Below are 26,318 nucleotides of genomic sequence, written 5' to 3'. Positions count from 1 at the left end.
TTTTTGTTTTCGCCGAACGTGCGTAGCTATTGTCGTTTGCTGTGGAAAACCACACAAAAACCGGCCACCGACTGCGTCGCATTCAGGCGTCGACGGCATGTAATGAAATGCGAATTTCATTCATGGCAATTGGTTATGAGTTACGTCTCGAATGGACAGACAAACAACATCCAGCAGAAGTTGCCAAAGGGGCGAATGGGACGGTCTCATGTGCTGGCCATTAAGAAAACCACATCAAATGGGCTTAGAGAAAACTGCCAAGATATAAAAACCTAAAGCCCATTTCTGTGTTTAGAAAAAATCAACAATAATTTCAAATAAGTATTAAGTGGAATATTAAAAAATAACAAGAATCTTAAAATTGCGTTGTCATCAGAATATTAAAAACAAATTAATCAAGATCGATTTAAAAATTGAAAATTAATTGGTAACAAATCTATTTACTTATGATAACCAAAATTGTTCTTGGATCCAAAAGAAACCATCCCTAAAATTTCATGTTTTCTAAAAATATCAAAGAAAACGGAAATACCCAGAAATTTCAGCACCCAAATGCTTTCACTTGGCAGAACATTGAGTCATTTGTAAATTCCACTACGGGATCTATAGCGGCTTTGAGTCATACATTCATATGAACCAGAGGCTTTGTCACTTACCAGACCAGATCAGTCAAAGCTTTCGTTACCTAAAGCCTCTCGAATTACCGATTTACATTCCTAAGACTTCCCAGGCAACTCGTATTTATTTTATAACTGAAACCAAACACGTTTATAGCAATATTGCCGAAAAACAAGTAAAGGGCAGCTCGAATGACATAAATATTAAGTGTTTGTTCTTGTGCACATTTCCGCTGCCCAAAGGAAAGTTGGCAGAAATTTCCTAAAGTGAGTTATTTAAATTAAGTCAAATACGTTCCGAATTATCCGCTAGGTGTTTATGCAAACGAGCGCACAAAAAGCAACAAAAACTGGTGGCTTTAACTCAAAAATTTCACAAAGTCAGCGCCGGTCAAAACAGCTTTAAAATGCCAGCGAAAAAAAAATATGCCAGACGAGTAATAATTATACAAAGAAATTATAGCCCCCCGAGTGTCGAGAGTGTGTGTGTTTTTGCATTGGCGAAATGCGAAACTGAGAAGGTGCTCAAAGGTGCTAAAAGTTATGCTGCCAGACAGCGGATTATGAAATATGGAATGCATGCCCCTTAAACGGGAGGACCCCAAGGAATCGATTATGGTTCTCTGTACACGCACTTTTAAGAGTATTCCGTATTTGGGGTTATTATATAAATAGCTCCCCTGTTTTGGAGTAATATCATTTGGATTAAGATCTTTTCTGTTGATAATTGAATTTTGGGTGTCATGCTGATCGGTTTTTTAGTAGAGTAATGATTTTTTGATTTTTTCTGTTTTAATCGGATTAACATTTTGTTTCAACCGTGCCATTACAAATCTTACGTTTTTGGGATTATTCATAAGTCAAATTAATGGTTTTGAAATTTTTGCACTAATAAATAATACGATTTTTACTTTTGATTTGATATTCAAAGTTATTATGGGAACTTTGAGAAAACTATTACGAAATAGCACTTAGGATTTGTATTTCTTTTTTGCCTAGGTGCACGATCATTCACGTTCGATACAAAGAAATACAAGGTATGGCTTAGTTGGAAACGTTAAGAAATTCATTCTAACACGCTTTGGCTGTTGCATTTTTGCAGGCCCATTGATCGCAAGTATTAGCCGCAGCTTGTTAACCCGTTTGCAGACCGAGGAAAGGTAAAGGCACAAGCAAAAGGCTCCCTGCGAGCTATGAACCCCCATTATTGAAGATCTTGTTGTTTTTGTGCGATGATGTACGATGGTGTAACTTACCCGGGCTGTTTGCAATCCGTACTTGCTGTTGTTGTTTCAGGCCCAGTAGATGCTGCTGCTGCAGTTGCGGTTTCAACTGACTGACAGTCGTTGGTGGGGGGCGTTCCAGGTATCGTTATCGCTTCCAGTGCGTTTTGCAGTCAGCTTTTTTGTTTGACGTTAGCTATGTTTCGATTTACTTGGGCACTTCACTTGGAAGAAAAAAACCATGAATCACTTGCACGTTATTCGGTGTATTTGCCAGGCATTATTTGCTTGTTAATTGGTTTCGTTGTTGCTGAATATCGGTCGCAGTATTATTCTTTTTTTTTTGGTTTGGTCGTTTAGAAAGTGGGTTAACTGACAGAGCGCGTCTTTAGTTGCGCCTTATGCAAATTTCAGATATTTATTCGATTCGAGATGTTTTTCGACTGGTGGCAAATTCCAACTTGGTTCAACTTTGTATTTCAGCGATACACAGATGTATATATCTACACTCCGATCGCTGCGTTTAGCGCTACAACTTGAGATTCCGCTTGAGACGTTTGCACTCCAACTCGATTCGCTCGCGACTGAACGTGCGGCATTTGGAACTCTGTGCACCTCGAGACAAGTTAAGACGCGCTGCGGCTGCGGCTGCGGCTTTGCAAAAGGTGCGCTCAGGTGAGCGGAAAAGAGTAAACGAGATTTGAGCGGCGTCTTGAAGCTTTTTAACGGATTTTCGGGAGCCCGAAGAGAGCACTGCTTGGATTCTCTCAAGAGAAGGAGATCAGAGTGGCTGTGAAAGCACTTTTGAATATTACCAACGGCTGTTTGACAAATATACTAAGGCGTGTGACTGATCGTGAAAATCCAGACTAAATATACTGCAAAGTATGGACTCCAACCAAGGTAGAGTTCTGTGATAAAATAAGTCTCCAAGAACTCTTATAAAATTCAGACTTGTTTTGTGAGACAAAAATACCAAAAGGCGTGGACTCAAACCGAGGTTGATAAATACTGACAGTGGGGACTCAATCCACGGTAGAGTTCTGCGATAAATAAATTTCCAAAAATGGAGATTTGTTACTTTTAAATTTGTGGTAGTTCCGCCACCGTCCCCCTGAGGGCGCTTTTGCATGTAGAAGTTACATATTTTTTTCAAAAACTGTTTTAAAGCAAATAAAGCTAAACCTAAATACATTTAGGAGAATAACCAGAAGATTATCGGCTTCAAGAAATCCTTAAATTCGCTTAGTCCTCGATGACCATAGATATACTGCGCTCCAACTTCTCCATAGCCTGATTCTTGAACAAGATTTCCGATTTGCAGACCCAACTGAAACTGGTTCAAAAGTGCCTGCAGCTCGAAAACGGCAGAGCGTCAATACCTACATCCGGCCAATAATCTCAACCAGTCCATATGGCATATGGCAACGCAAAAGGTGCATTGATAAACACTCATTTTAATTATTATATCATCATTTTGGTGGTGCGCTGGATGGATTCAATGTCAGAATGTTCAGACCTTATAGAGATAACTCGCTCTTGAGATTCTATCAAAGCAGCTAGGCTGTCAGTAGGTGATAGGGATGGAGGATGCCCGAAGAGAGCAAGTAGTCGTTGTGTTCCTGTTTAATTTAACTATTCTTTTTTTTTTAACACGGATGGCTTTTAAACTGAGTTACCTGTTCGAGTAGAAATAGATGGACATGGCTAAAGAAAACGCGGCACTTGATTCGTGTTTCGAACATACATAACTTAAGTGGTCGAAAATGTCTTCTTCACTGACTAATAGGGTAAAATATAGAAACCACCGGCACCTTGAAAACCCCAACAGCTTTCATTTGAAATGAATTTAATTAGGGTAATTTACTTCAACGTGGTTTACATTTCGAATCAACAGACGACCAACGACTGCCAAGCGCCAGTATCCTCCACCCAGAGAGTACTTAATGGTGTCCCTGGGCCTCGGCGTCCAGCTGCTCCTTGGACTTGTAGCCGACCTGCTCCTCGGGCGTGTGGGGCCAGAAGGTGGGCTTGTTAATGGGGTCGAGCGAGTTCTCGGGGAATGCGTCGCGGTAGTCCTCCATGGTCATCTGGTCGTAGGGCAGCAGCGACTTGAGATGGGCAATCTCCTTCTGGTAGTTCTGGATGCGCTGCTCGGAGGCCTTCTTGTAGGCATCGATTTCGCTCTGGGAGGCCTTGATCTCGGCATCCACCTGGGGCGAAACCTTGTCCTGGGGGTAGGGCACCTTCAGGGCATCGTACTGCTTCTGGAAGGTGTCGACGAGTCCGGCCACCGGGATCAGCTTCTTGTAGTTGGCCCAATCGATCTGGGGCGGGCACTCGGGGTTGGCCAAGACGGCGCGCACATAGATGTCCGACTTGGTCTTGAAGGCGCCGAAGCTGCTCTTCTGGTTGGCAGGCACACGCTCGGCAAGAGCGGACCAGTTGATCGAGGATTGGGCGATGCGGCGGGCGGCCATTCTGCACAAGAACTGGAAGACAACAACAAAAGCGGATGAGGTTAGGTTTTTGGTGGAGCAAAGTGGTATGGCTGATTAGGGGTTTCCCTTGAACTCGGTTTAGTTTGGATGTCTAGTTTGAATGGCAATTAGCGGTTCTTTGACATAATCCCTATCCATAACACACGGAAAATTATGCCTGCAAAAATTATGTAATTTTTCTTAACCGCAGTTGTATCACTGAGTACTCCTGAGCAGAAAACCCTTTTCTCTGCTCTTCTTCAAGGCCTGAAGGTTTATCACTTCTTTAGCCTAACAAATCGCCTTGATTTTCTATTATTTAATAACTTTTCAAGCAACGTACTTATTTTTTTAAGGAGAAATAAGAATTTTTGCCCCAGCACCAACACTTACACTTTGAGTACGAGTGTGACCACAGCTGGTGGAAATACCAAGGAATCTTTAACTATACCAGGGCTGCAAAACAGATTTGCTGGTATTAAGAACACTCCCAATCATAGGCCACACCATCAGCTGTTTGACAAAAGAAAAACAACTCGTGTGTTTTATTTAGTAAAATAGATATTAAATACTTGAATTATCAATTAAAATGCTGCTGAAACAGTTGCCGCAGGCAGTGCAGCAAATACGCTGCATTTCCTCTGCCACAACGGCTGTAACCAGACTGCATCGCTCTGTTTATTGTCGGTTATATCCCACTGTAGTTGTTCAGCCCGATGGTTCCACTATAAACATACGCTACCACGAGCCAAGGAAGATTATCAAGGTAAAAGGGGAAGCCAACATGTAATATAAAGTGTAATTAACATATTCCATTCCTTAGCTCCCCTTGGATCTGAGCACTTTGACCGATGCGGAGCGAAGATCTCGCCTGGAGGCCCGAAAGCCTCGCAAGAAGGTCAAGATCATGGAGGAGGTGGAGGACAACTTCAATGCCAAGAAGTACATGAAGTACATCAAGAAAAAGTAGTCGCATTTAATTGTTAAATAAAACACTAAAACCTGTTATATAATCTGTTTAAATTAATGTTAAATAAATTGGCTTAAATATCGATAGAAAAATATCGAGCACCAAAGTAATCGAACCGCCAGACTGGCGGCTAAGTACCCTGTTCAGACAGAGGGGGTTCTGCTTCAGCGAATTTTCTTCCATATTAGCCTCTGTTCTTGTTTAAATGTTCGATGAAGCGAACAGCTGATTGGCATAAGGAAACCGTATTTGAGGGGAGAGGGCGTGCAAATTGAGTTTTACCGAAAGAATACGGATCTTTGACCATATCCATTTTTTAAACAACAAGGTTGGGAGGTGTATGCGACATCAAATGGCTTCTTCCTTTGACAAATAATGTATGTTTTCGTGCATTAGTTGGCTTAGAAAGACATACGGTCATTTCCTTAAAAATAGCATAACAATATTTCTCTTCACATTCAGATCAGTTACAGATTTTCGAGCCAACAACAATTTCTATATTAGGATCCTCTTTCATCTGCACTGACCTCTGCCGTCGTTTTTTGTGTGGCTTTTATCCTCCTATATTTATTTGACACAGCTTCTGCACGATCACAGCGAAAGTTTGAATTTTTTGTTCTTTGCGCGGGTAACCACCGTTCATCGAAATTCACGCAGGACTTCTGGTATATTTTTCGTATTTCCTTAACCCATCTGAGTACCGCGGTAAAATAAAGGACTCGACGAAAAGCAAAAGCCGCCTATTTGCCTCTCGCACTCTCCTTTAGTTAGCGCTCGGTTTTCGTCGATGTGAGTACTGGGCTTTAGCGAGGAAACCCTTTCCAGTTTTTGATGTTATGATAAATAAATAATTTGGCCAAATCGGCCTCGCATAAACTGGCCACATTGAACAATGCGCACAACGGTTTTAGGCTTTCGGCCGCATCATACAACGGTCACTCTAAACGAGACGGAAAACAAAGTCGGACGTTGCTGCGCGTCGCTCCTCAAAGACAGTTAATTTGTGGACGCTTTTTCGCGAGTGCAGACATAAATAAAACCTGCATGTCTTGCTCCGTTCCAGACTGGATTATAATCAATTGATATCCCTAGTGAATCCTATACAACAAACAAGTGTCGCCCTGCGTCGGCGGGGAAGTGTTGAATGGACAGTCGCGTCTAACAAAAAAACAAGTACACACAACACGGCCAACAACGAATGCACATAAACAAGACGAGACCAGCGACAGCCAACGCAGAATCGAGTGAAAACCTATTTTAAACCGCAGAGCTATATTTATTTTGTTGACGCTCAGGATTTTCGGTGTTCGCATCTGAATGTCTGCGAGTGCGTGTGAGTGCGCGAGTGGCAGTGTGTGGGTTGCATACCGCGGCGAGTGCGAATAACTGCAATTGCAATAGAGAGCAGACACATACACACATAATTGGATTATGGCCACACGGCAATAAGAACGGAAAAGGAGAGAGCGAATAAGGGGGAGAGAGAGCAGTCGCCAAAACCAAACGGGTAAATAAATAGTATTAGCAGGAATCGGTTAAAGCCCGGATGTAGTGGATGCGCTAGGTCTTACAACAACTGTTATCGGTGGCATTTCCGTATCGGTGTGTGTGAGTATTTGTGTGCGGAAGCGACCTAGAGATGGGGGCCTGACCTTAGCTTTCGCACACTGCCTGCCAAGAGTTTCCACCCACTGCTTTCGCTGCATCTTAGGAGATGAGGTTGTAAGGGAAAAAGTATTCGTTTCTAGGACGTTTGAACCATGAAATGTATCTGAAAATGTATCTTAAAACATAGCTTGTTATTTATTTAAAATTAATTTCTTATGAATACATATATTTTTCGTACGTCCACTTAAACTCCAGTTAAAAAAGTCAGTTCTAATCTTAAAAATGCCAGATTTAATTTTAAAATTAACCGTTACTCATTTATAAAAAAAAAGTTATGTTCATATATTTTGATAAGAACATTTTTTTAAAGTACCTACATATATTTTTGGTAGCTTATGCACATCCGTTTAGGACAGCATTCGGTCTAATTTTAAAAGCAAATGTTTCATCCGGTTTTTGTGAACCCAAGTACACCCTTAAGGTATTTCTTCTTAAGGATCTACATGCTCATTTTAATCGAACCTGCTGTCCCCATACGATGCACTCAAAATCTTGCTCATCTCTAACACGTGCGTGTGTGCGAGCGTCTGGAATTTTCAATTTGAAATTCGAAATGGGGAAGGTCTGGAGCGAAGGGGAGCGTAAATATTTTCGTAAGCAGCGGAAATGTAAAAATAACACAAACACATTTGCAAGTTATGAAGAAGATGCTTCCGATGTTTGTGTTTTCCCATCTCTCGCTCTTTTCCTGACCGTCTCACAGTTTCTCCCTTTTTTCCGATTCCGATTCAGCGGAAAGACAGTTTTCCACGTAAAACTGCGACAGATGTTCATCGGTCGTGTTATTACGGATCGAGAAACTATAGCTCCCAATGCGAATGCATCCTCCACTTGGGTTTCCCACTAAAATGCAGCTGCCCTATTGGGATTTTGCCGGTTTGGTGGTTGTTGGCTGTTGCTACTGCTGCATATTTGTGGTGTTTTTTTTTCCCGATGTGGTGTTTCGTGGTGTTTATGAAATTAACAATAAACTCCCCCGTACTTCCGCCCTTTGCAGCCGGCTGTTAATGCTGCCTAAGCTAATTTGTTTTCATTTGTGTGTGCCCTGCCCGCATTGAGGGGAAAAAAGAAAATAAATGAATCAACGTAAAATAAACCATTCTCCGCACCCTTCTGCTGATTTTGTTTGGTTTTGGCACCTCCTTCAGCTGCATTCATCAAGTGTTTTGTTTTGTTCTCTTCGATCTTCTTATAGGACTTGCACTTGAGGCTGAAAATAAACCCACTTTCGATGTTGTTGTTGTCGTTCTAGTTGGGTTTCTGCGATCCTAAAGTTCACTTTATTTTTAAGGCGGATAGTTTTCTGCCGATCGATGGGCGGCACGTGAGTTCGTTCCCACCCCCCGAAATCGAAACGGCTGCCAATTAGTGGAAATGCCTAAATGGCGCAGTAATCGTTGGACATTCAGAAATAGTTTAGAAACGACCGTTCTGTACCGAAGGAAAGTGAAATTTGTTGGCTGGCTAATTAAGCTTATCTTATGCTTTCGGTCGAACATTCCTCTGACTTTGAATTTATAAAGTAGACTTCGTATATTTCTCCCCGCTTTCCATTTCGTTGTGTGTGAATCACTTGTTTTAGGGTCTAACAAAAAAAGAATTGTACGATAAAGCCTCACACCTCCCATGGGCTTGGAATTTATTCAAAATACACAAATTTACATAGATTCTTTTTTTTGTATTTGGAAATAGGTATAATAAGCATGGAGCGGATGCAGGCAGCACCTCCCCGGTTGAATGAGTTGGTAGTTTTTCCGACAGAGTGGGTGTATCTTTCAGATAGCCAGCGATATATAGGCGTAGAAGAATTTATGAGCGCGACAACGACATGAATTTCATTCGGTCTTTGTTGTTTCTGTGGGCCCAAGAGTGTGCCATGTCCCATTTTCCACTTCTTTTTTCGTTTTTGTTGTTCTTTGATAATTTTGCTCTGCCTTTGCTACTCATCTCTTTGTTTATAGAAATTTCTTCTTCTTTGGCTGCCTTGGCTTCTTTTCGCCGTCTTTACGTCTTTGTTTTTCTTTCTACAACACGGCGGTGGCAGTGGGCATGAAGTGGCATTTTTTCTTGTGCCGCTGACCAACTTTCCTTTTCATTAACGCTTTTTTCGGGGTCCATACTTCCTGAACGCATCAGTTCTCGGAGCATTATATGCATTGTGTGCTCCCTACTTGAACGTGTCTGCAGAGCAAATCATTTCCAATTTCATAACCAAGATTTATGCCTCTTTAATGGCTCAGCTGGAACGACGGAGTGTGTATTGCACACAATTTTCCAGGCACGCGCCTACGTAGGCGAAGATACCATGATGAAGACGATGGTCATGATGATGATGATGGTGATGGTATGGCGGTGGTGGCCACGACGACCCTTGGCCCCATAAAAATGCAACTTGATCTCGCACAGCAACAGAGTCACCGCAGACGGCAGCGGCTTATTGACTCGAACCTTGTGGCGGTTAACGGTTTAACATTCGATTCGGAGAATGCCTTAAACGCCATCAAAATCTAATGGAGATAAGTGGTGTGCTGAAATGAATTTCATCGGTTTCTCTCCGGCAAATAATTTGGCAAAGCACAAATAGCCAATATTTTTATAAATCGACTTCATTACGAATGATTAATAGAGTAAATATTTCATAAATGTTTATTTTAATGGCTGTCTAGTTTCTATAATTTAATATTTCCCAGAAAACTAGTTCGACTATATATTTCTTAGTTAAAGAGGTCTTGGGACACCATAAGACATATTTTTCAAATTTATTGCACTTCTCGTTCCCCTTCTTTTTAGATTTTTTAATTAAATTCAGCTGCTACCTGCTCTTAGGGCATTTAATCTTCGTGGAACTGCTGACTTTTCGGATTGCAGCATTCCGTTGTGGGGCTCATCATCTATTTTCCATATGTTTGGCAACAACTGACCTTTGTTTGGCTGGCATTCCTATTAAAACATAAATATTTTGATGTTTTGCCTGTGGTTTTCCACACGAGATAAATAGTTTGGAACGTGATGTGAAAATTTATGCATGGCCCTATTGAAAGAGTCGTATATATGAGAGGGGCCGCCAAAGTGTTTTTCTCGACTTGATAGATTTGCTCACCCAAAATGGGTACCCCCCTCTTCATCGGCAGCCAAAAATCGTTGCTTGGGGGCCTTGACTTAGTTTGCGGAGCGTGCTAAACTCATTTTTGTGGGCCACGGAATGGATAATTTCCCTGTTCATCGGCAGTGTATACACTCTCTACGCCAAGATATCCAAGTTTAATGTTTACTATTTTTTACAAAAATATTTAACTTTGCAACTCATTAGGTTTTATGGGAACTTTCACAACTGACTGTGAAGATAACACGTATTCATTTCATAGCTCCAAACGAGATAATTTGACAAAGACCTGCCCCTAATTGGACAACTGTTGTTGAGGGCGTGGTCGAAACCGATCCTTAGGTAATCGTGGGGCAGGCTGCTATTATATCGAAGTCAAAGCCAAGTTAAAGCCACAACCCCACTTTTTCCGCTGCAGCCAGCTCTTCGTTTGTCATGGCGCCTAATGAAGTGTAGCACTTTTTCCCCGGCCGCTTCATTTGGCCAAAAGCTTTCGTTGTCGTCGATTGGCGGCGGTTAGCCGCAATTGACCCTAATTATGGCCTGCTGCCGGCTTTAACTTCGACTGGCTGTTTGGACAGATTTCGCAAAGAAGTAGGAAAGACATACACAAAATACCAAATACCAAAGACCAAATAGCAAACAGCAAATCTCGATTCGCATAACTTCCCCGTTTGTTTGCCGAGTGCAAAAATGTGCTTGGTAATTTGTGTTTTATTTTGACTTTTGCCAGCGGAAAAGTGAGAGCTGTGTGTCTGCCACTATCATTATCATTATGTCGAAATTTGGTGTAATTATTTTGTTATAGTTTTAATTGTGAGCTGGCTCTTTTCTGTTATCTGTCATGATCGCTTTTTGGCCACTGGCATGATCCTTTACGAGCCACATTTGTGCTGGCTGATTTAATTTTTTGTCGCCCGACAGCTATTTCTCTGTATCTTATCGCCGAATATATATGGTTCCGTGATAAGGAATGGCAAATCAAAAAATTCCAACCTGTTGCCGTTGCTGGTATTATTAAAGCAGCAAAATATTTGGTTATATCATTTCCAAACTTATCTCTAGAGTGGAACCATCCGAGTGGTTCGCGGTGGGTGGTGGTGGTGGTGGTGCTGCTGTTGTGTTTCCGATTGTGGAACCCTTGAGCGACCTCCCTCGTGGGTTCCACGTCCTCCTTCAACCCACTCGAAGCGACTTAGTTTTCAAGCTCGAGGCCAAGGTTCCGGCGGTGATCGTGTTTATCTCAATTATTTGCTGATGAACTGAACTCATTTGCCCCCCAAGCCCCCGGCGAGACAACGAAAACAAACGACGACAAAAGTCAGCGAAATGATAACCAAATTGCTGCTAAATTACATTGTTTGTCTGGAACAAAAAAAGCAAAAGTCTGTTGGTTTTGTGAAAATGTTTTATCGCACTTGAAAAGTCCCTGTTATTAAGTGCAACAAAACCTGTACAAACGTATATTTAGTAGAATGTAGCTATCACCGCAAGAGCCCGGCTGATAAGCAAAACTTCGCCAATGAAATCGACTTTGACCCTGAATATTTATTAGCAAATTCTGGCGGGGTCGATTAATTCATTCTTGTTAGTTTACGATGTTTTTTCGCTATGTGCTAATTTATAATATCCCCAGAAACTGGATTGTTAAATAAAACAGTTCGGGTTTTAAATAGAGCACCGATTTCTTGGTACTCTAATCTGATGAAAAGTTTTATATTTTCTCTTATCAGCATTTTTGGAATGAGAATCTTGTCTTTATCTTTGCTAATTCCGAATTCAGTGTATTAAACGTTTTCGTTTTATTAATTGCCTTGTCTTGATTTCTCTGCCCCTTTATACTTTGTAAATATCTCGAGTTCCTGTTTTCCAGAATTTATTGCTGGCACCTGGTTATTACTTTCAGCGGCGCGTGACAACAGAAAATAAGGCGAATTCTTTGAAGTATTTCAATTTGCACCCCATAAAAAAGAATAAACACAGAAATGTTGATCACGCGCCTCGCTTTGTTGGTTTTTCGAACAAAAATATACCTATCTATATAGACGAATTTATTTACATTTCATTAGAGTGACGAGATTGATTGAATTATATTAACTTGTATTTTTTGCTTTCCCATTTTTCAGACTTCCAACTGCGAGCGCTTCCAGTGCAGCTTCCACAACTGCAACGTGCCAAGAATATCGAAGAAGAACAATCCAATACATTCCAAATACCGAGAACATGCAATAAAGCAACCAAGTACACAAATTTCTATTACGAAACAAGCAACAGTGATCGATGATAGTTAGTTCTCACAATTTTTTTACTGTTTCAAAATTTTGAAAGTTGTCAAGCTCGGACCTATGGGTCCGATAAATGTTTTGTGCTCCGTTCCATAAACAAACACTCAAAAAATAGCATCCGTAGAACAAATCGTGCCCGTCTCTCACTAACCGTCGCGTTAATCCTCCAATCTTTGTGTTATCATGGACGCTACCATGTTGTAGTCGAGAGCTCTAGCATCAGCTCCACCATAACTACACAGATCCAACTCGAACCACAGAGAGAGATCGCATCCCATTCAATACCACCCACAAGCAGGCAGGGCAAGGTCGTCAGCCAACGCCAGTAACAAACCAACTTTACACACACATCCGGATACGACAGCATCATACGTCGTAGCTGATAAACATGAGCCTGAATCAGCACAGTGGTCCCGGTCCGCCGTCGGAGGTCTGCGGATTATCGGTGGACCAGGTGGACTCCTCGATGACCGCCGTCGCCTCGCCCTTTGTTTGGCCCAGCACAGCGGGTATGTGCACCACCACCACCGCAACATCAGCAGCAGTTTTCAAGGGAACATCTAATGGAGACGCCATCGCAGAAGCTCCAGTGAAACATCAACCGCTCCACAACGGCGGATGGATCGGGAACGGTCTGCCGCCGGCGCCGGTGACGCGGACCATATCATCGGATCGCCTGGTCACTGGTAGCTCGTGTAGGGCGCTGCGCACCGCCGTCTCAGCATTATATTCCGTGGATGACTTCGTCAAGGAGAAAATTGGATCAGGATTTTTCTCGGAGGTTTACAAGGTGAGTGTCACTTCGAAAAATGGAAGAATAGTCACAAATTGTCAAGTCAATGAATCAATAAGAGGCATTAATAGGGGTTTATAATTGATATGTTTCATCCCTTAAAAAGAGACAGCGTTCTTCTCGGGGGTTTAAAAGGTAGGTGTCACTTCGCCGAGATTAATTTAAAGTAAGCAGTAAGCAGTAAGCTTAATTATATTTGATTATAAGGGGCCATAAATCAAGGAATCAATCAGAAACAGATATAGGGGCTTAACAATGGATTTAAAACTCTTTATATCACCAAATACGGCGCTTAAGATCGTAAGAACATCTAGATGTAAGATAATATTCTCATCATTGAAAAGGAAGATACGACATATTTAGGCGTAAGAAAGAAAAACGTGATCAAATCAGTTTGATAACTTTCCTCCCTGAAATTATTTGTAAGATCCATCCAGACATACATATATCGCCCTGTCACGCCGAGCTATTGAAATTTCTCGAGTGGCATCGGTGAGCTCGTCAAAAGACAGCTGTTGTTCCCACAATTGAGCATCACAATTTGATGGCACTTTCGTTTTCGCAACAGTAACACCCGCCAACGGTAACAAAGCCTAACAAATACGATTATTTACACAATTTTAATTAAACTTTAAAATTTTTGTAATTACTCAATAGGTATTGTGGCGCTTGCTCGTTCGCTCGTTCGGCTCATCATTCATTATCATCCTCATGACGCCGCATGATCCCCCTCCCGCTCTCTCTGGGCTAAAATGAAACAAAATTGCAAAACAATGGCCCAGACCAGACCCCACAACAGACTCGATTTAAAAATCCAAACCCATTGCCACTGCAGCTTAGCTGGGAGCTGTAAAATTCCGAGGCGGACAGCTCATGAAAAACGCATTCGAGCTGCAGTGAAACCGTGTGTAAAAATTAATAGCGTTTAGTTTCAGCTTCGGCCCAACACTTAAGAGTGTAATCCGCTTTGTGTGGGGTGCATTTTCGGGCATTTCGCTTACGGCTCGGAACGGTTGTTGGCCCCAGAGATTAATAAGTTGCAACAGATGTGGTGCATGTGATGAGGTATATGAGGTATATGATGCATACGAAGGCCTTACCAACTGGCACAAAGTCTTTGACATTATGGCTTTCCAATTACGTAGGAATTAGTGATGGTCAGATGATTATGCAATCAACGGTGACATTGGGATGCGAAGTACACGGCCATCTAGATGGATAAGTGCACAAATCAAAGGGAAATGAAAATGGAAATAGAAATGAAAATGAAAACTGAAATCAATGTGACACCCAGCAGCTTTTCTGAATGAATTGACAACTCTTTCTTCAGTTGTATTGAACTTTCTCATCTATTTTTTAGATGAATGAAAACGGTTTCACTTTCATTTTCGTTTTTAAGTGATATTTACACATTTCTTTGCTCGTATGTTTATTATGTTTCACGGGCATTATTCGGTTATTTGTTGCCATTATTTTCCCCAGCTTTCCCATCAACAAAGGCCTGACGGTCGCTACCCTTACTTGCAATTATATTTCAGTTGTCTAAAGAAAGTGCACAATGTGCTGTGGTTAAATGGAAATCTCTGCCATTCGTTGGAGCCACACAGCGACAACGGCCTCAAGGATCCGTGGATCCCTTCTATCTATTCATGTGCGCATATTCTAATGCCGCCAATTGCATGCGAGTTGCACGTATCTCATGGATACTTGTGGCGGTGAATGACCGACCTCTGTGGGTCTGTTTTTCTACCTTTCCGGGGAGAGACTACCTGCTGATTTGCATAACTGCTCGCCATTCCCAGTTCGCAGTTCTCGGCTCTCAGTTTTCAGTTCCCTATTCACTATTCACTTTCTTCACCCCTCGATGAGGAATAAATTGCTGCCGTGCATCCCGTAGATAAACTCCAGACCAACCAACCAACAACGGCCTGTTTATTTGCGTGTGAAGTGCGTTCGATTCCATTCCATTCGGATCCATTCGATTCGATTGCATTTCCGCATTGTAATGCGCCAGCTGCCACACAATTAATGGCTGCAGCAGAACTTCACTTCAATTCACTTCACTCCTTCTGCTTCTATCGATAAAAAACGGCTGAAAAATAATTGAAGCCAGCCCCCGATCATTCGGTTAGATTTAATTGAATTGCCAATAAATTCAAATCAATATCTGCCTAATGACACCATCAATTTGTGGGTTCAACGGCGTCAAGTGCACGCATGGATTTCCATTTCTCGACGGCCGCCACGCTTTTGGCCCCAATTTTCCCCCAAAGATATTTCGAAATGAAGAATTTCTTTGAGATTTATTTTTGGCCCTGGATCGGCGGGGCTGCTGTCGCTGCTCATTTCAATTGCGTGTCAAGGCAGCGACGAGAAAGATATCAAATGTTCCCACTTTGATTAAAGCTCTTTCACAATTTCCCATCTATTTCCATCTGCTTGTTGCGTGCAGCGGATGCCAACTGTAAATGGATGCGGTTCAGCTGCAAGATATACAAGTTGGCAGATTTTAACCTCACACAGTTGGGGTTAATCAGCCGGGAAAGTGCGCAAGTGGAGAAATTAATAATCTCTGCATATATTCCCGATTTTAATCAGACAGGAACCGTTTCAATTTGGTCACGGCTCAAGTACTGAAAATGTGAATCAAAATCACAACATAATTCACTTAAGTCATGTCATATAAGGAAATCGCCAAGCCAACACACAATTTGTTCGGACATAAATCAGGAAAAACTTGGTTTTTCGTTTAACTTTTGTTTCTCTGTTTCAGTTTTTCAGTTAGGTTTTTCTTATTTTCCATTTTTTGTAAGTAAGTGTTGTTGGTAAGTGGGCCAAAAGCAACGGTGAATGCATAACGTTATGGCTTTAGTGCGAATGCTAGTGTAGACGGCACTCAAGCAGAATGGAAGTAGAGTAGAGTAAATTTGAGTTGAGTAGAGTGCTTAGTATTTATTTGATAACTACAGTAGACACAATGCGGCAGGCACCTGCTGCCCCTACATACATTTGAGCAAATTACAAGCTGTCAGCGAAGACAAAGGGGATCGGATCGCCGAGCGAGCTGCAATTTGTTTGTGGCACTCTTTGGCATTAGATTTATTATGTAAAATGATATGTATTTTGAGCCAGGAGACCTCAAAACCATCCTCTCGAAAGTGCAAGACAATTGTTTGGTGGGTGGGTTTCTTGCCAAGGTGGTTTCTTGCAGCCAGTGAAAGTTCTAAATTGCAATTGGAGAACTGAGAAATTGGGTTAGGCGATGGCAATTAGATTAGGGCCAGGCGAAATCGTACTCCCCAGAGTTGGTCTTTGCATGATTTTTGCTTTTATTTTTTTTAGTTTTCTTTAAAAGTGTTCCACCAAGCGGTCTTTGGCAAAGTGAATGTATCTCAGATGGCGGGCATCCTGTTGAGGCGACTAGAGAGTCTCTTGACCAGCTACAGTTTTGTGACCAAAAAGCAACATCAGACAATCCAATCCAATCCGCGGCCAATTGACATTGCACCGCTGGCAATCGTTGCGAATTGATGAAAGTAAACATTTAAGTAGAACTAAATAAGTTGATAGTGGCATTCGATAGACGGATGGCTTGCAGTTTGTAGTTTGCAGTCTTACAGTTGCCTCAATTTCTTTTTCTTTTGCTCTTGGCCATCTTTTTCAGCTTTCAGTGCCGGGCTTTGTATCTTTTTGCATTGCAACCGTGTTGATGTTCACGCGAAATTGATTGCCATAAATTATGCAAAGTTTTGCATTCTCGTTGCAGCTTTTGCAGCCTGTGTGCCTCTCGGTGAATTGGTGCGCGGCGGCATTTAGAAACTGCAACAGCAACATCAGCAACTGCTGCAACTGCAACATCTGCATTGGTCCGGGAGTGGTTGGTTCGTTGGATGGTTTGTTTCTTCCGCTGGCCACTCGCTTTTCCCGCCATTTTCCCTCGTGCTGCACACATTTTCCATCTTCGATTTGGTCTTACCATTTCGCCAAACAATTTTTCAAATGATTTTGATCTTTTGTTGTTGCTGCTGCCTGTCCGCTGGTTGTTTGTTACTTTTTGCCGGCCAGGCCAACATTCGGTTACAGTTACTTTTGATGTGCATGCAAATGTTTACACAAAAACGAACATATCCAACAGATATTCCCTCTATTTCTCATCGAGGAACCCTGATGCGCCCCAATTAATTTCTCTACGATTTTAATGGATCCTCCCTTGCGCTTGATTAATAAAAAAACTACGACTAAGTCTTAGCCTCAGGCCTATAAATTGGGAAATTGAAATTCAATTTACATAACAAGAGGCATTGTCTTTGGGCCGCAAAAAAAGTAAAAGTGCTTAACGCACTAATCAGGCAAGCCGAAAAAACAGCGATTTCAATAACAAAAGCCTTGAAAAGAAAACCAAATGGTTTTTGCACTCTTTAAATACAAAATTGCAAACAAAACAAGTTATGCAATGGGCCAAAAATATACAGCTAAATATTTACCGTAAACACCTAACAATGGGCAACGAAAATATTTGATTTCCTTTCAAGCATCTCGGCAAATCGCTATGCAGCTAATTAAGTTATAATACTTAACGATCCGCAAATCTCTCTGCTCACTCACTCACTTTTTGGGATCGCCCACGTAGAAAACTCGAGTGTGTTTTTCGCTTATTTTGGTAATGGCGCCGAGAACGAGTTTCGCACTGGCTACCGCCGATTTGCCCAATTTGAATGTGATACATAATAAAAGCATGTTAATGCGTTAATTGATTGGAGTCGAGCTCGTAAATATTATTTTGAAATATGCAAATATTTGCGCTTTGTCTTTAGCCTCGTGGGCAGCGAAGCAATTCATTCATTAATAGATTTATTGATGCGAAATAGAAGGCTCTTAGTCATTGCAGTAGTATTTCACAAAAGAATTTCGCAATCCAATCTATAAGCGCAAAAATCAATTATTGCTTATAGTGTCAAAGCTAAAGGGACAGGTAATTAATTAGATCAGCTGTCCCATTAATTGCAATACGGCCAACAGAAATTTGTCAAAAAAATATCTTCAAACATTAACCAAATGTGTTTATATTTAATCCAACTGAAGGTTCATTAGTTGTGCAAACATTTAATATTTTCGAATTTTGTTATTGTGGGTCTTGATTTTCACCGCAGCTGTGTGTTGTACACCTCAGGCGGGTGTGAAAATTCATGCAAATCCCGGGTTTATCCACCCCAAGGGCTTGCTGTGAATAATCGAATTCAATTAGCTCACTCTTGTATAATTTATAAATATTTTCAATCCTTCAGCGTGTGTCGGATGCGTCATGCACATTAAATTTTCATGCATTAGGAAAAAGATTTGTTGCTGTTTTTTTTAATTTTTTACTTTGTAGGTTGCAGTTTGCAGTTTTGCCGTTTTCTTGTTGTCTTGTGAGGCATTTTCACGCTTGGCCATAAACAATTTGAAATTATAAATGCAAATATATACGTGTGCTGTTCGGGGGCTTCGTAAAGTGCATGATAAATAATAAAGTAAGAGTAAATGCCAGCTGGGCAGACCCAAGCCAAGTCAGCGAGCAAAGCAAGTCAACCAAAGTCCACGAAAACGGCGCCAAAGAAAGCAAAAAAGATGGCCATCATAAATTCTAATAAGACGCGCCGCCACCACAGGTATTTGTATGTGCGATGGGAGGAAAGCAGATCCCCACTTTGCCATATGTCATCCGCCCGGGGAAATAATGTCCGGGCCCTAATGCTTCTAACGAGCTGCTGCATTTTTGAGGAGCCTAGTTGGCGAAAAGTACTGTATGCCGGCCATGATTTTCATATTACAGCCCATAAAATGCGACATTTGTGTCTAAAGTCTGGCCGGGTGTTTCAGTCGAGTGGGTAAACTAGTTTAGTTCTTAAAAATATTCATATCCGTTGTTTTTTGGAACATAAATGCTAAAATGTCTTAGATATAACATATATTACTAAAGCCTGTGAGGGGAGTAACATTTTTTTAGAGATACATCCAGAGTCCAAACGGCCACACCTAGGGCAGCTAATTTTTTTACACATTATTATATAGGGGCCTAGTTCCGTAATACCACCGGATATACAAGGGTCCCCCATTGGCCCCAAACATAATAAATAAAATAATTTTAAATCTTGTTTTTTAATGTTTTTGCAAGCAATTTCTAAAGCACAATCTTTAGTAATTATTATTTAAGAAATTATTAATTTAAGAAATTTTCAAGCAATTAACTTCTTTGTCAACGTAACTGTCTAAATTTTTTAAATTTGAGAAATAATTTTTAAAGATAGTTTGAATAGGGATAGGTATATGAAGAAAATGTGTATTTTCCCTTGTCATATACCTTACTTTTTCATAGTGAGAACGTAGTGGCCCTAAGTTGGTTCTAAGAACTGAAGCCCACAACTCCATTTAGATCCAGTTAGATACTGCGACGGGGATGCCGCCAATCAGCAAGTAGAAATGTATAAAAAAAACGCTAGGAATGCATCGGTGGTGTTTGTATCTGTGTGTGCAAAGGGAGGTTTGCCTGTATGTGGGTTAAGCCGAAGATGCCGTCGAGCAGCCCACAGACTCTGGATCCCTGGATCCCAATCTGGCTCCTACTCTGACTCGAGGTCTGGGGCCCGAGTGACTCCCATAACCGAGAGCGAGGTGCAGCAACGTGCAATTACGCGCACAACTTGCGTGCAGAAATATTTTTGGATTCATTCACCTCTGCAGAGGCTAAAGATACCAAGAAGAAGATATTTTTATATCCAGCAAGGGGAGTAGAGATGGGAATGGAAAGGGAGTGGGGAGTGGGGATGGGTCCAGGCCCCTTGGGACGTCCTTGCACTTTGTTTGCCTCTTAACTGTGGCATAGATGGCATTCCATCGGGCCATCATCCGGCGATGATGATGTTTTCGTTTCAGATACAGATGCTGATGATCATGATGATGATCGCCCACGTCTTGCCGCGGATTGCGACTGGCTATTTTTATTGATCGGGACGCCAGGCCCCCGCCAAACGTCGCGTGCCCCAATGTTTTTTTGCCTCTTCTCTTAGTTGAATGTGTGCCAAATATTTCACGTTAATTTTTTTTGTGAGTCAAAAATGTAATAAATGCCCGTGCTACTTGCACGGTGGACAGATCCTCCGAGAACTTTTGGGTAATACGTTTTGTTTATGAGGTGTGGGTTTGTTTCGTTTGCTCAACTTAAGCGGCGATTCGTCTCGTGTTTTTATTTTATTTCTGCCATTTCATTTCACGCCGCTTGACGTTGCCTTAATTTGTGGGGACTCGCTTTGTTTAGCACCGCGATCTTTAACATATATTTCCTATTTTGCAAGATCTTTTGACGGCGATGACTCAGTCCATGTATATTCTGGGCATTTCCTTTGGGGCCCGCATTTTTGTTTCGACCATAAAGCACCTAAAATAAAACCTTATTCGAAGGGTTTCATTGCTGTGACCTTGCGATCCATTTACGTGGTTTCTTCTGTTTTACCCAGGGTTTTGCCTTTCTCACAAACATGTGTTCAACAAACTGTTTGTCTTGTCACATTTGCGCAATAATTACAGACGGTTGGAATTGAAATGTTTGCGCAGGGCCAACAAAACTCCCACATAATTCACATGGCGTGCGACGAGATGGCCTGGCCAACAAAAACAAGCAAATGGCATTCGAAAATAGCAACAAATGCGGGCCCAAACAAAAACGCTGATGTCTTGAAAAAATAAATTTAAGCAAAACAAAAACGGAGAGCTCATCGATGATCTGGCTTCTCAGGAATGAAATCGAAGTAGTAAAAGCAGCAACGACGTTGAGTTCTCATAATTTATGGGCGCCCATGGATCAGCTCTTATTCCTTCGTCCGCCGCTAGCCGCAATTCATTAGCCAAATGGCCATATAAATCTGCCCATGACTAGCCAATACTAAAGCTAGGGCCAAAGGAAAAGCTTAAGCTCAGGGCCCGAAGGAGTGCACTGCAGTTTGGTGGCTGGCTGGCTGGATGGCTCTCCGTGTTGTCGTCTTTTGGCCAAAACTACTTAAATTAACTTTTGCAATTCGCGTGTCAATGATGACAGGCAACGCAAGAAGCAACCAGAGAGGAGGAGGGACTCGGTATCTGGGATACATAGATAGACGAGTAAGACTAACCAACCGACCAACCGACTATCCGACCTGGCTGACTTTGGCCAGCTCTTGCAAGAGCTGCGCCCTATCCAACTGTCCAATCGAGCGTGTCCAGTCCTCGAGGTTCTGGGCAATATTAGCACGACATGATAAATATTTCAATGCCAAGAGCGAAGCTATTAAACCAGGAACCCCGACCAAAGCGAGCCAAACCGATCTGAGCCGAGCTGAATGCCGTGCCCTATTCGAATCCCTCGGCCAGGTCTGCAAATGACTTAGTTCGTCGCTGGCTTTTACACTGCGGGGAAATACTTTTCTAAAATAGATTAGTTTCTATCTAAAGAATGCTCTGTTTTGGTGTAACCTCTTAAGTTATAACTAGCTTTCTATTTTACAATCCCATTTTGAAGTGGAAAATATCAGTATAATAATATTGATTTCATAGAATAGTCTAGAACAATCATTGATACCTTGGAAATTCTACGATCTCCTGAGGATTTTTTCCAGTACAAGCTAGTGAGACTCTATTTATTGTATTTTACCCTCTGAAAGGGCCCCGCCTCCTTTTCCTGGCCAAGCCCTCGAAACATTTTTCGCAACTGACCAACACTCACAGGTCTGTGACTTCAATACCCGAAGAGTTTGTTGTGCTATGTGCTTTTTATTTATTTTTTGCTGGTTGTGCCAACCCTCGCAGACTGTTTAATTAAAAATTTCCTTTTCATGGGCTGCCTCTGGTGTGGTGCTCTCTATTCGACTTTGCATAGACGTCTGGCCCGGGCGGGGTCTAATTAAAAAGTGAAACTGTAATTTAAAACGCTGCTCGCAAAAAGCAAACGCCAGGACTTTGGTAATACGAACTTTAAGGGGTTGCTGGCCGTCGATAAAGGTTTTATGGTTGGCGAGTTTAGGTGCCCCCGAAATGCAGTCTATGAGGTGCATTAATTAAGGCAACTTTCGCTGGAAAATTAATTAACTTTCCCGGCGCCCTACAGACCCAATGCACTGAGACGACTACGTCGACGGGTCTTGGCCCCGAAGGGAGAGCCAAAGTGAAAATGCAGTCGAGTTCCCTTTTTTTGGGGGCTAGCTTTTCCCTCCACAGAGCAGATCTTCTATCGCTGTTCGCTAGAAAACTGCATTTGCAACAGCTGCAACATGGTCATGGTCAGGGCACCAGCAGCGAGTTCCAATTTTGATTTTTATTTATTTGCAAGAAGATAAAACAAAAAAAGTAAAAATCGTTCGTTAAAGCCAAATGTTTGGCCGAATCCGAGATGCCGGAGTGTGAGATACAATAAGCAATTCAAATATAATCATCATAAATCACGATTTAGTTTCGCTTTTTGCTTTGTTTTGCTACGTGGGTGCCAGGCGTCGACGACCTACGAATGGTATTGTCTTCAAAAGTTGGTCAACGAATATATATATCCAATATATAGCCATCGAAGGCATAGGCGTTCCCACACCGGCCCAGCGTTCAAGTTCACAACAAAGTATTCGGTGGCAAACGCTACAATGTTGCAAGTTGCATGTTGCAAGTTGCCTGCCTGACTTTGCCAGAGCACCGCGAAATTGTAATTAACTTAATCTCCACCTTTCCAGAGCCCCTGAAGATGCTGCATTCGTTATGGCCTGTGCTTCTTGGCTTTGTCAGTCCGATTCCGATGTGTCAGTTAGTCTGGGGGTCTTATTTATCGGCTATGCAAATATTCAGAATTGTAGGGAGAGTCTATTTAAGCAGTACATATCCATAAATTGCGCTTTATATATAGATTGTGGCATACTTTATTGTTCTCACTCCACATTCCCCATCCCCCATCGTAAACAGCAAAACAGGCACAAATTTACTTATCTTTTCTGGGTGTAAACAAACCATTAAGCCAAAAGGAAAACTTTGCGCAAGGTGGGTTAATATCGGAATAATTTCAATTAACTCTCGTAATTTCGCAAACAGCCATTTGGCCACGTGAGCGTTAAGTCATCTAATTGCCATTACGAGTGGGAGTGGGAAGTTAAGTAAGTCAATTAACGACATTTTCGGTCTTAAACATCTGGACGTGCAAACAATGAAAATCCATGAATTGCAAGCACAATGCTGCAAAAAAAAACGAGAATCGAATCACAAAAGCCCAGTAAAATGCCCTAGACCGCATCCCAGGATAAAGGGGCTTTATGCTGGAAGACCCTCCACCCCGCTGCCCAATATACACACAATGGCATACCCCCTTCCCATGGGGAATTACAAACGATCTTGGCTGCTGACCGTGTCATTGAACTCGTGGGGCGCCTTTGTAACCAGGCATCGCTCAAAAAGAAAGCACTCTCCCCCAATGATTTCCAGTGAAAAACGCAACCACAACAGAACCCAGCCGAACCGATCGAGGGGAAAACTATATGCGCATTTGTTTGAAAAACTATCCCTGACAGTTGAAGTTGAAAAAATGCCCAAAAAAATACCAAAAAAATGAGACGAAGTCGAGATAATATCGGCCGTTTTCCGTATTCGGAGCCGAAGTCAAAGGCAGTCGACAATCGATCGACTGTCGCCCGATCGATAATTAATTATGGTTTATCCAGGGGCCAACGAGCCAAAGCTATCCATCAACTAAATCTAAATAAAATCGCCGGCATTTCTACAAATCACTTGAACTAAATATACCCTTCGAAGCGGTCAAGCGTGGCATGGAGAAGTCGGAGACATATTTTCGAATTTTTTTGTTTGTTATTGAACTAGCCGATCGGGTCTGGCTGTTTGTTTCATGGTCAGTTTGGTTTCGGCCCGCGGCATAAAACAAACAAATCGGGGATTGAATGGGGAAAATATCAAAGGAGACTTTGGCGTCTCAAATTGGCGTGACAATTGTCCATTTGGTTAAATATCGAAGCGTTTCTATTTGTGCTGCAAATTTGTTGAGGCAAATTGATTGACCCAACTCTCCAAACGGGTGAAACTCAGGCAAGGTTTCGGAAATTCACCAAATGTATCTATATCTATGGATCTAGGAGGTATCCCATATCAAGCATGGAGCATCTGGGCAGGCACTTTAATAGAACTAAACACTCAACGCAGCTGTCATAACTCAATTGTCTGAGTGTCAGACAATTTGAAAATTGAAAATTTTCTTCTTCAAAGCGCTGCTCCCCTTCAGACCCATCCATATAGATATGTTCCTCAACCCTTTCTCCCTTTTCTCGCAATCACCAAATAAATATTTTTAGTGACTCAAGTGCGTACTTTTCGGTGCTCTCTTTTTCCGATTGTCTGGCCATAGATAAATATATATTTATTGCCGGTATGTGGAACTGCGTCATCCCACCAGCAGCGATTCATGAGCGGGATATGGCGCAAATTGAATGAAACAAAACGAAACAACGGGTATAAGTATGCAAATAAACTATTCGACAATAGTAAAATGACAGCTGTAATGTGCACACCCCCATTATAGATAGATAGTATCTTTCTTCATCACAAAAAAGAACATCTCAAAAGTCCCCCCTTTGAACAGAAATAAAGAGACATAAAGAAAATGAATAAAATTCGTACAGCAACAATGTGTGTTTATAGCATTCTGGCTGCTCATTCCCACGCATCCGTTGCCGTTTTCGAGTATATCATAAATATTATCGAAGTCTTCTAATATATTCCATTCCTTTGTTCAATTCCTCAATTGAGAGTCATCAAAGACCCTACGGACCGCCTTAACTAACCGATATGGGTACGAGTACGAGTTCGAGTTTCCCGTTCCCGTTCTCGGACTTGGACAGAGGCAGAAGCAGAGCTCTAATTAAATTTAAATTTCCGCCAAATGGCCTGATAGTCACAATAGGGGTCAGGGCAGCAAATGCATTTAACAGGCTGCCACCCAAGCACTGCCCCTTGGCGATGCGAGGCGATGGATGCCCCATGTTGCTGGTGCTGATGTTGCAGCAGTTGCAGTTGCAGTTGCAGTTCGTGTTTTGTCTTTGTCTTGGGTGATGCCTCTCTTTGATATCACTTACTAACCCACACTGTGGAAAATAGAGACTTGAAGTACAGGGAAAATTGGTCAAATATAAGTTTAAAGATCCAAATTGAGCTTAGTCCGAATTGGAGATCTCTAGAAAAATATTCTAAGCATCCAGAAATTAAGTAAACTAAATGGCATTTTTTAAGGATTTCATGATAATGTTAAAATAACATAAGATTTTTTTATGGCAAATATTTTATGAAATTTTTGAGTACCTAATGATTTTTAAATTGGGAAAATTTAAGAAGTATCTGATGAAACATTTAAAAGATTTATATGTTGTGTGCTCAAAATCATTGTAAAATGTTAGATCTAATAAGGTTTTACTATTTCCTGTGTACGATCTTTCCATTGCATCCCGCATGTATCTGTATCTAGTCTCTGGCAGGCTCTTTTAATTAGCAGCAGCAGAGAACACTGGACGCGGGCACTTCTATGGCCGCCTCCAGTGGCAAGAAAACCCTAAATAGAAGCAGTGGTGAATGGCAAGACATGGAACCCCGAGCTTCCAAGCCCAACCCTTCCCCCCTTGAGATAAGCCGCTGTTGCGCACATTTGGGCAGGCAAAGAAAATGGAAATGGAAATGAAAATGGCACAACCAAGTCGCATTGTATGCAGCTGCTGCAGCAGGAACATCACCAGCTCTCCCATCCAGCGGAAGCAGAATCGGAATCAGAAGCACAACGAGCTATCGTTTGGCACTGCCACAGCAGATAAACAATGACAAGTTGCACTCGACGCTTTTGCGCAGATGCAGCCAGGGAATGGAAATGGGAATGGGAATGGGAATCGAAATGGGAATGGTACAAAGAGCCACTTCCTCCAAACACTGGCTGGTGCATAATCAAATCCCAGTCAAACAAACAGAATCACAACCAAAAACCTGTGCGCTCACCCAGGGGAGTCAGGCCAGTCAGCCCGCAGGCTCAGGATCACATCAAATGCCATCACCGCACAGAGTTGTGTTCCCCAACCAGGTCCACGATTAATGAAGGGCGCAGGCAGCAACAAGTTCCTGGGGTGGGATCTTGTATACTGAGAAAAATAC

The 26,318-nt window shown here is 41.9% G+C and overlaps 4 protein-coding genes across 7 annotated transcripts in view; 2 read left to right on the top strand and 2 right to left on the bottom strand.

Moving 5' to 3' along the window:
* The window catches only part of LOC108014141 (streptococcal hemagglutinin), a 39,360-nt gene extending 36,909 nt beyond the window's left edge, over positions 1-2,451 (bottom strand). Inside the window, exon 1 of the mRNA XM_036816722.3 lies at positions 1,874-2,451. The gene's annotated coding sequence lies outside the window, so the exon portion shown is untranslated. The remainder of the gene's footprint in view (positions 1-1,873) is intronic.
* A 1,221-nt stretch (positions 2,452-3,672) lies between these two features.
* The window catches only part of ATPsynD (ATP synthase, subunit D), a 33,985-nt gene continuing 11,339 nt past the window's right edge, over positions 3,673-26,318 (bottom strand). Inside the window, exons 1-2 of one of the 2 annotated variants that reach the window (XM_036816868.3) lie at positions 4,714-4,836; positions 3,673-4,332 (exon numbers count right to left, since the gene is read on the bottom strand). In XM_036816868.3, coding sequence (XP_036672763.3) covers positions 3,784-4,320 — 537 coding nt within the window. In that variant the 5' untranslated portion in view covers positions 4,321-4,332; positions 4,714-4,836 and the 3' untranslated portion in view covers positions 3,673-3,783. Of the gene's footprint in view, positions 4,333-4,713; positions 4,837-26,318 lie in introns of those variants that run through there. The other variant, XM_070996654.1, reaches the window with a different exon arrangement.
* Positions 4,840-5,333, top strand: mRpL55 (mitochondrial ribosomal protein L55). Its single transcript, XM_017079803.4, has 2 exons — positions 4,840-5,086; positions 5,144-5,333. The coding sequence occupies exons 1-2, from the start codon at positions 4,910-4,912 to the stop codon at positions 5,288-5,290; spliced, it is 324 nt and encodes a 107-aa protein (XP_016935292.3). The 5' UTR covers positions 4,840-4,909; the 3' UTR covers positions 5,291-5,333.
* cdi (center divider) overlaps positions 6,215-26,318 on the top strand; it is a 49,801-nt gene continuing 29,697 nt past the window's right edge. For 2 of the 3 annotated variants that reach the window (XM_036816663.3, XM_036816664.3), the window contains exons 1-2: positions 6,215-6,797; positions 12,188-13,136. In XM_036816663.3, the coding sequence (XP_036672558.3) occupies positions 12,735-13,136 (402 nt within the window). In that variant the 5' untranslated portion in view covers positions 6,215-6,797; positions 12,188-12,734. The remainder of the gene's footprint in view (positions 6,798-12,187; positions 13,137-26,318) is intronic. The other variant, XM_036816662.3, reaches the window with a different exon arrangement.

Source organism: Drosophila suzukii, chromosome 3, assembly GCF_043229965.1.
Source record: "Drosophila suzukii chromosome 3, CBGP_Dsuzu_IsoJpt1.0, whole genome shotgun sequence".
Classification (NCBI taxonomy): Eukaryota; Metazoa; Arthropoda; class Insecta; order Diptera; family Drosophilidae; genus Drosophila; species Drosophila suzukii.
The sequence above is the reverse complement of the archived record's forward strand: the minus strand, read 5'-3'. Positions and strand labels throughout refer to the sequence as shown.